Raw genomic sequence first — 10441 nt, 5'->3', positions numbered from 1 at the left:
TTCTGCCCAAGGAAAGAAAAGGGTTAAGGATCCATCGTTACAATAGTGAAGCTTAGAAAATAAACAAATTCTCTTGATATCTAGGTGGGAAGATGAATAGTGAAGCACATAAAACATGCCCCGCTGTTTGCAACAGTGAGAAGCAGGAGGGTTTTGCTCGCAGGTTTTTTAACTATGAGCCAACTTCGTGGCGCACTGACACTTTCATCACTCACACAGCCCCTATTCAGGTATTCCTCCATACATTAATCTCTATATTTTCCCATGAAAATCAACTCCTAAGTTCTAGTTTGCTGTTGGGTGCCTTGTATATATTGGTCGTTTCATAATAAACAGAGAGTAGTTCTACTTCGCTGAAAAGAAAAGATAGTTAACTGCTGTAAAATTTCTTTATTATCAATAACTGCTGTAAATTTCAAAAGTAATCAAAAGAGTGCTTAAATTGTATTTAAAATATCCAAGATTGATGGCAAACAATATATAGGAGAACGGAGTAGGTCTGATGGAGAAAATACCTACTTTTGGGTCTAATGTGCTCTTGAACTGTCATATATGCTTTAAGATCCATGCGCGCAAAAATTTGTTCGTTTTCAAGACAGTCATGGAGCCCATCGGACATACTCCATAATCTATACATAGTTGGTCAACAATGAAAGACAGTTTTAGATTTTCCACGCTAATTTTATTTCCTGTTTACAATTGGAACAGTACTAACCTTGAAAGCATAAGAATACTTAAACCCTCAGTTAATTAGTTGAACCCTTTTTCATTAAAATTAGTATATATATAAAAATTACCCAAGGCAAATTTCTTGAATATTTTTCAGAAAGCTCTTATTTGTACCAAATATATATAATACAATTAAGACGAGTGTAATTAATACAGCACATTTGGTTTTGCAGAAGCCCAAAGAGTGGATCGAAGCAAGGATAAGGGAGCTAAAAGAGGAAGTTAGAACAATACTTGGGTCCACCATTGACAGTGTGGAGATGGTGAACTTAATTGATACAATTGAACACCTAGGCATAGGTTACCACTTTAAGAGGGACATTTATGATGCATTAAGCCATCTTCATGATGCTAAACTAGTTAATTGTGATCTTCATCATGTTGCAACTCGCTTTCGGCTACTCAGGCAACACGGGTTTAATGCGTCTTCAGGTAATATACAATTAATTTCATCTGAAGTCATCTTTCATATCAACTTTTTTTTTCATATCAACCTTTTAAGAAAACAGCTTATCTTAAATAGATGAACTCCTGAATCTATTTTCTTAAAATAATGTTTTAGTTTTTAAATCATATATAGTTGCCTCTTGTTTAATGATTTTGTTTGTTTATGAAGTTGTATCTGGAGACGTAGTTAGGAGTGGGAGGGAATTGTCACATATTGGACTCATGTGGCTCCGCCTCTATCTCCAAACATTTAATTAATCGCTTAATCTGACTATTTACTTTGTTTAAATATTTACAGATGTATTTCTCAATTTCAAAGATCATCAAGGAAACTTTGACGAGAATATAAGCAAGGACCCGAAAGGATTGCTAAGCCTGTATAACGCAGGGTATCTTGCGACTCCTGGTGAGGAAATACTTGTTGATGCAATTTCATTTGCTAGGGGCCATCTCTCATTAATGCTCGATGATTTGAGATCCCCACTAAAGAAACAAGTATTGCGCGCACTCAAGGTGCCGTTGCATAAGATGCTGGTGAATGTGGAGGCAAGGTTTTATATTGAAGAATATGATGAGGAAAACCGAAATGAAAGATTACTTGAGCTTGCAAAATTGGACTTTAATACGTGCCAAACTCTTCATTTAGAAGAGATGAAGACTCTTTCTCTGTGAGTTCAATATATAATCCTTGTAAAACTATTCAATATGGAGTAGACTAAAATATGTTTTATCACCATGGAAATAATTGCTTACCAGCGGGGAATTTGGGATAACTATATCCGTGGACTTACCCACGGAATTAGACATTTCCTTAGCCACGGTTTTAAACTAGATGCATATATTTAAGCTGCACATTACTTTAGATCAAGGTTCTAAATAGCGATTATAGCGGCATAGCGGGGAGATAAAAAAAAAAAAAAAAAAAAAGCTATTGCGAATAGCATAGATATAGCGAAAGTTATCATACATAGCGATTTTCCCTTTTCAAAATTTATATTCTATATTTCTACTAATTATCAACATAATCAATATTAGATATTGATGTAACAACTAAATGACAATTAATTTAAGTCTATATTTTTTATCAATTACGTAAATAAGAAGAAGAAAAATCTAAAAAGTAACATTATTTAATACTTCATAGTATTGCATATTATAATAGACAAAGAGCAATTAATTTTATAAGGTAAATGAAGTCAATATACATATTTAAACATTTGATATATTATAATAATAATAATCAAAATCAGCTTTCAATTGAAACGAACAATAATAATTTTACAAATGAATACTATGCGAAGAGCAATCAAAATGAAGAATTAACATTTGAATATTTCTCGATATAGAATGAGAGAATAAATCACAAGTAAAAACAGAAGAGCATAGTTTGGTTTAGCATATTTATCATAGAAGACCATGTAGCATTAGAAATAAGAATAGAATTACAGAAGTTTATATAAATTGCAAAAACAAATCAATGTAGCATCGCGGTAGCTATAGCGGGTCGCATATAGCGGTAATAGCGGTAAGCTATTATAGCTATAGCGATCAGCTATTATAGCTATAGCGGTCATAGTTGAGTTAGCGCACTTTTATCTTATAGCTTAGCGTTTATGGTCCGGAAAAGCTATAGCTAGCTATTTAGAACACTGCTTTAGATCAAACTTCACAAATCAGACCTACCAATACATGCATGCGTATATATATGAATATGTGTGTGTGTGTGTGTGTGTATAAAGAGAGAGAGAGAGAGAGATGTTGGCTAATGTCAAAATGTTTGTTCCTAGACCATAGAACAAATGCTTTGGTGTTTACATTTTTATAGTCCAAACAGTCGATCCAAACCGTTCAATATTCAATCTATATTAAAATTGTGCTTGGAGACCAATTTTTACATTGTTTTTTTTATTTTTTACTATTTATTAAGTCAGTTTTAAAATCGATGTTTTCAATGATTCACAAATTTTTCACTATTTATTAAAATCAATGATTTTAAAATTGACTTAACAATTAGTAAAAAAATTCCAAAAAATGTAAATTTTTTGTCTCCAAGCACATATTAATATAGAGATCAAATCTAATGGTTTGGATCAACCGTTTGGACTTTAAAAATAAAAAAACTAATTGATTGCATCATGGCTACGAAACAAACGTTTTGATATTATCCAACCTCTATATATAAATATATAGATATATATAATCCGGCTAAATTGCTACGGAAGCACTTCGGCCGAAGTGCTTACAGATCCAATTTTAAAATTACATGTTCTAAAGTTCGACCAAAGTAGCTCAATAAATTGGTTATATACTAAACACGTAGAATACCGATTTTTACATTTTGTGGAATTTTTTAACTATATTGTATGTCTTGAAAGATGGCCTCTTTTTGGCCTAAAAATAAAAGTCTATATAAGCATACCCTCATATGCTTATATAAGTAGAGTAGCCAACCTTCCTATATATATAAGTCCATAGTGTCTTTACAATGTAAACCAACTTACTTAATAAGCTTCGATACAACCAAATATACTTTCTTTCTTAAATATATAGTGTTTCATTTCATTATTACTAAACGGCTTCACGAAAAGTTTCAATACCTATTAGTGAACATAGATTATTAATACAGAAATGGTTATATACATGTTGCAGATGGTGGAAGAACCTAAATATTGGCGAGAATCTAAAATATGGACGGGACTGTTTATTAGAGGTATATATCATTTGGAGTTGCGGACAATATTTTGGGGCCGATCAGTATAGCCGTGCACGGAAAATGATGGCCAAGTTGTATTCATTGATAGCACCTATTGATGACACTTTTGATGTGTACGGCACATATGAAGAATGCAAGCTTCTAAATGAGGCAATACAGAGGCAAGTTATATATATATATATTTTACCTGTGATATGTTTTCTTCATTAGTTAAAATTAATGAACTGTAATCTGAGTACTAAATATATTGTCGTCCAATGGTGATATATTTTCTAACAGAAATATATCGTTCAAATGACTCTAGCGGAATGTATTTTATCATTAGTTGCTGAAATTATAATGGTAACCAAAATTTTTTTTGAAGGATCTCTGAGACCTAAACCAAAGTTAGAACTTGAAAGGGTCAGATTTAAATCGGGATGAAGATGAGAATCACATCTGCACTTAATTGATAAAGATAATATCATCGGTATGAAAAGTTGTTGTTATTGGAACTAACAAACAGTGGGATATGTAAGAAAGAGAAGCTAGAGTCCTTCCTTTACTCCAAAAAAAAAAAAAAAAATCAAGGAAGAACATCCACCCCCCTCAACTTTTTTGTAAAAAAAAAAAAGAGGAAAAACGAGCTATATTTCAAATTCCACAGTTTCGTTATGATGTAAAATGACAAGAATAATATCCCCAATTGTTATATATTTATTGCTAAGTAACATGTGCTGGAAGAAAATTTTGATAACACAAAATGAACAGGTGAAAAAACTAGTTTTTATTGATATAGCGATAAATCTTCAAAAGTATTTTTGTGAAAAAGGAGAAAAAAAATCCAATGTTTGTTTTTCCGTTAAGTAAAAAATATAGATGTATTATTTTATAAATATAAAAAAAAAACATTATATATACATAAGATGAGCTTAGACATTTGTCATCATAAGTTTTTTTTTTTTTTGAGATGCTTCATAATTAATTTGCGGAATTACTAATTAACAGAAAATGCTTCATAATTAACAGAATTATTAATTAACTTGCGGAATTATTTATTAATAACATTATATATATTTACTGAAACTAATATCAATCCTGGGATCACTTGCTTGCAGGTGGGATGAAAAGGCAGTGGATTTACCGATGTACTTGAGGAACTTGTGTCAACAATTTATTAAGACAGTTAATAGTTTTGATGATGAATTAGAGCCCAGTGAGAAGTACCGTTTGCCGCACATTATCAAATCGGTATGATACCATGTTTTTCTCATTATGGCGAACTCTGCATATTTATATTATTTATTTATGTGGATTATTAATAATTATAAGTAACATATCAAGTTTAAAATTTTTAGGAGTGCGGAATCCAGAGGTGTTAATTTTATTAAACTGAATACCTCCTAATATGTATACTCTGTTTGATAATTATTTTCATCCTGACTTTTCGAATATATATCTTATTTTCTGTATTTTAAAGTTGTAATGCATTTTACATTTATATAAATAGGCTCAGACACTTATTGATGGTTACATGCAAGAAGTGGAGTGGCGTGTCAGTGGGTATGTACCATCCTTCCATGAGCGCGAAAAACCCGCAATAGACGGACATGTTGGCTCCCTCGTGGTTGGTTTTCCTTTGTTAGGAACTCCAGGGGATCAAGTCATCACCAAAGAGGTCTTTCAGTGGCTCTATACTTTCCCAGATGTCACCATGGATTGCATGAGAATTATTAGATACACTGACGATGTAGTAACTCAAGAGGTACCAAAATGATCTAATTATATTAAAGATAATTTAGTAATTGATTTGGTGTGCTATAAATTGAAAAGTCATTTGGTATACGACGAGCAGCTGGGTAAGAGTAGGAAATAGATTTTCATTTTGTTGTTTGGTTATGTATTACTTTTAATATTTCAGACTCAATTGCTCTAGTCGAATTAGACATAAATATATATAGTCTCGTGGGAACCAACTGATCATCTACCTCAGATCAAATATTTAAGAATCCAGAAAAGGGATTCATGATTTATCGTAAGAACAACAATCAAGCTATTGGAGAAGTGCAACTTCAATTCAAACTTGAAAATTGAATGCATTGATTAAAAAAAACTACAGTTTTTACTAAGTAATAGTTCTAGCTTCACAATTTATTTTCATTTGATGCTTGCAGCGTGAGATTAAGTCCGAGCAAGGGCCAAATACAATTCAGTGCTACCAAATCGAACATAAATTAACAAATGAAGAAACAACTGCGAAGTTCCAGTCGTTTTGCGAGGATGCATGGAAGAGAGTAAACCAGGCATGCCTTCACCCAGCTGATGTTCCCAGGACAGTACTTGAGATATTTGTTAATCAGTGCAGACAAATGGAGACCTTTTATGTTTACTTCGATGATGCATTAAACAAACCCAGCAATATGAAAAAAATAAGTTCTCTGCTTCTGCTGGAACCCTTCGCTCTTTAAATAAGTCACCTGCATGCAATTACCAGTCTGGATGACTCTCATGCAGAGAATGAAATAAATAGGTTATTTGCTAGTAGTTGTTAAAGAATAAACTCAAACACAGTCAGATTTTGAGGTAATATTAAATAAGTTGAAGGGGCAAGTGTTGGTCATCCTGGGCATATTAATTATGTTTTTCACTTGTTTTCTAGTCGAGTTTCAGTTGGTTCTCGTATTAAGTCGTTTGGAGTTCTCTATAAAAAGTCAAGGCAGTTTTAGTAACCAAGTGTCTGGTTTAAGTGCTGCTGTTTAGAATTATGTTTTATATTTATTCTTGTACGAATTTTAAGGGTTTACTTTAATGGTAAGAGTCTATTAATAGAGTTGTATTATGTTATGGATGTAAGAGAAGAAAATATGTTTAAGAATTACTAAAAAGAAATTGTGTTCTTGTTTCTCTTCATTAAAAAGAATTTTGTTTTTATATATCAGTAGCTACGTCTTATATGTACTCTATACTTGTATATGTTAACTTAACTTTAACGGATAACATACAAATAATAAAAATTATTAAATAATTTCATAATTTTTATAATTTGTATAATTGTGGGGTGCAAAAATGTTATATGTTCAGACCTCTGATCTGATGTTTCCCTTTTGATATTATGCCTGTCTCTTAGAAAGTGGGAGAGGGAAGGCCTCATGGAGACACGGGAGCTTTGAACGTTTCTGCTTCTTTTAGGTTCACCCTTGATGGTCTACTATTCATGATTAGTTGTCAAGGGAGTTTATTGATTATAGAGACGTTTAACTCTTGACAGGCGGAAGTCTCCGCCGTTAAATTGATGTAGAAGAAGGGTATAGATTTTTCGTGGTCTATTTCCAACATTTAGCTTTTAAATTTATAAAAATCCTAAGACACACAAAGTAATATTATTGTAAGTTCACAATCTATCTTTATAGTACTTGAGGTATCGATTCAAAAGACAACGGGAGAATATAATTTTCACTAAAATAAACTAATAATAAAACAAGTGCAATAATGTAAATTGGGGGGTGTTGCAATTTTCTTTTCTTTTCGGGTTCAATACCCAGAGTGAGATGTTTGTAAACAAGCAAGAGAGAGAGAGAGAGAATTCTAAGCTTTGATAACAATGAGGGGAAATCTAGGGGCCTTCGGCAACTATCCGTTGATTTTATTACTACCTACTTGTCTTTTATTCATGTCTTGATTTAATGAGGGTTTCTAATCCAAATGGCTCAACCTATACCTATTCCAATAGTCGTTATTACTTTACTAGAGAATTCGAGCAACCTTTCATTTACAAGCTGTCATTATTGGGGGCACTTTGCAACTTAAAACTCTTACTAGTATTTCACATCAAAACCAAAGGTCAAACCTAGGTGTCCCAAATTCTAAGGTTGCTCGATTAAAATCTATACCTTAAAACACTTGAGTGTTCCGGTTATTTCTAACCTAAAGTTTCTTATACAAGACTTGACAATCAATCAATACATCATTAATCCCTTATGCGTTAAGTGACCCTCATCTTTTATAATTTTTTTAGTAATGAATTCTTTTTCATATTGATCATTTTGTTCTAACAAGTTTAATTTCAAATTAATTAAAATCCTTTGTAATGAATCATGGTAAATTCTTCTAAAATGCATTCCAATCAATCACAGCACAAACATATGTATAACAAAGAGCAGATGTATTGCCGCACCTGCAACTGCTGGAAAAAAAAATTAGTAAAAACTAAATTTTATACAGGAAAATCTAGAAGTAAAAATGAAAAATATGGAAATTCTCAGTGCAAATCAGTAATCTTAAAATCTGTTAAAAGGAAAAGGAAAAAAATAAAAAAACAGGGAATATAAAATGTAATACTGGCACGGTCAACCAATTATTTTGTCTCTCCTGAGCTGTATAATATCTAAGTCTTAAGACAAAACTAATCAAAACCAGGGTTCTCATTGAAGCATGTTCCACCTAATCAGTGGCATGATAACATCTATTGAGGCTTGCATAGCTGTTCTAGTGTTCAAACCTCACAATTCGCCGCGTTAGTTTAATATTGTATCCATATAATGTGAGGAACTCAACACCTGTTTTCAATTCAAGGCCTAATTAGGCCTGCTAAGTTCTGTACTTTATTTTACCGGTCTAAAATTTATAGTCTAATATACCTTCTTAGTTTTGATCCGGCTGTGAGAATTCTATATAGTAGAAGAGCTCATTGAAATCAACATGGCCCAGGTATATGTCAGGCCTCCATAAAATTGGGCTATAAAGTCTAGAAAGGAACTCATGATGGTGCTAACTAAAATAGATTCCTTCCAAAACCCTTGTTTGATCCATAGTGACATATGAATTATTCGGATTTGGTTCGGCGAGTTTAAAAATTTATAATTCGGAAATAATTCAGGTATAATTCAAAAATAATTCGGAATTATCCGGATCAGGGCTCTCACTTTTGCAAGAGAGCAAAAAAAATGTTTTGAGAAAAATTCGCGAATTATTTGGGTTGAATTCGTTCAAAGTTCGGTCAATCAAATAATTTGGAATTCGGTTTGGCCTCACCAAAAAATCGAATTATTCAGGTATAATTCACGAATCTTGTGACTATGGTTTGATCTAGGTTGTATTCAGAAAATCAAAACATTCATTGATCAGATGGAGATAGAGGTGAAAACGGTATGAATAATATCTGATCCGTATTCAATCTATATTCAAAAAATTAGATGTGAATATTGGATATTCGAATATCTGTATGGATATGAATATTGATATAGTTTTACGTTTTAATTATTCGTATCCGACAAGTAGATATATATATTATATATTTTAATATATATTATGAAAAAAAAAATATGTTATTCACAATTATAATTAGATAAATATTATCAACTTTAGTATTTTTTAATATTTTTTATATTATTTTAATAAATATCTGATCTGATTTGTATTCGTATAGGTATTAGTATCTAGCTGATATCTAATCCGTATATGTATTCAAAGAATTAAAAAGAGATATGGGTATGATTTTACCCCGATTTTTTTTATTAATGTCCAAAAAACAAATAAATTTAAAAAAATATACAAATCCCGAATAAATTTCAAAAAATACCCAAACCGGTTATCCAATAACCGGATTTGGAACAAATGTCCGGTTAACGGATTCCCGGAATCAAAAAATAAATCCGGTTAACCGTTAACCGGAAAGTTATATTTTTTTTTAAAATAAAAAATCCGGTTAATGGTTAACCGGACTCATATATTTTTTTTTTAAGTTGTGTTTTTTTTTAGAAAAACAGAATTTTTTTTTTGTATTGAAATATTAGAAATGTTGGATATATTTCTTTAAAAATAGATGGAATACAATATAATTTGATTTATTAGAAAGACTGCAACAAATAACCCGGATCAATATTTTCCAGACCGGATTTTTCGCGGCTGTAAGAAAAATTAATATATTTCTTTATGTGTTATTGGAAAAAAATAAAAATGCTTAGATTCTGAGTTATCGATCCCGGTTCAAAAGTCACTTCTATGTAATCCAGAAAATATTGTGATCCTTCTAGGGCATTTAATTTATAAAAAGTTGTATCTATTTTAATAATTCTTTTTTAATAACAATAATTAAATAACTTAAAGTTTTTATTTTTTTTTCAAAAATAGATACAACTTTTCATAAATTAAATGTCCTAGAAGGATCACAATATTTTCTGGATTACATAGAAGTGACTTTTGAATCGGGATCAATAACTCAGAATCTAAGCATTTTTATTTTTTTTCCAATAACACATAAAGAAATATATTAATTTTTCTTACAGCCGCGAAAAATCCGACCTGAAAAATATTGATCCGGGTTATTTGTTGCAGTCTTTCTAATAAATCAAATTATATTGTATTCCATATTTTTTTAAAGAAATATATTCAACATTTCTAATATTTCAATACAAAAAATAAAAAAATTTCTGTTTTCTAAAAAAAAAACAACTTAAAAAAAATATATGAGTCCGGTTAACCATTAACCGGATTTTTTCTTTTTTTAAAAAATAAAAATATAACTTTCCGGTTAACGGTTAACCGGATTTATTTTTTGAGTCCGGGAATCCGTTA

The 10441-nt window shown here is 31.1% G+C and overlaps 1 protein-coding gene across 1 annotated transcript; it reads left to right on the top strand.

Annotated features, from left to right (window-relative positions):
- LOC144552407 (alpha-humulene synthase-like) lies at positions 1-6719 on the top strand. Its single transcript, XM_078300411.1, has 7 exons — positions 1-230; positions 903-1161; positions 1475-1844; positions 3826-4050; positions 4987-5119; positions 5379-5633; positions 6043-6719. The coding sequence occupies exons 1-7, from the start codon at positions 93-95 to the stop codon at positions 6334-6336; spliced, it is 1674 nt and encodes a 557-aa protein (XP_078156537.1). The 5' UTR covers positions 1-92; the 3' UTR covers positions 6337-6719.
- The last annotated feature ends 3722 nt before the right edge of the window (positions 6720-10441 follow it).

This window comes from Carex rostrata, chromosome 4, assembly GCF_964058835.1.
Source record: "Carex rostrata chromosome 4, lpCarRost1.2, whole genome shotgun sequence".
Taxonomy (NCBI): Eukaryota; Viridiplantae; Streptophyta; class Magnoliopsida; order Poales; family Cyperaceae; genus Carex; species Carex rostrata.
The sequence above is the reverse complement of the archived record's forward strand: the minus strand, read 5'-3'. Positions and strand labels throughout refer to the sequence as shown.

Bases quoted from the DNA above. Each gene is read 5' to 3' on its own strand.
- LOC144552407 (XM_078300411.1), top strand. From the start codon at position 93: ATGAATAGTGAAGCACATAAAACATGCCCCGCTGTTTGCAACAGTGAG. The intron at 1,845-3,825 runs GTGAGTTCAATA...TACATGTTGCAG, and splicing joins GAGATGAAGACTCTTTCTCT to ATGGTGGAAGAACCTAAATA. The intron at 5,120-5,378 runs GTATGATACCAT...TTATATAAATAG, and splicing joins TGCCGCACATTATCAAATCG to GCTCAGACACTTATTGATGG.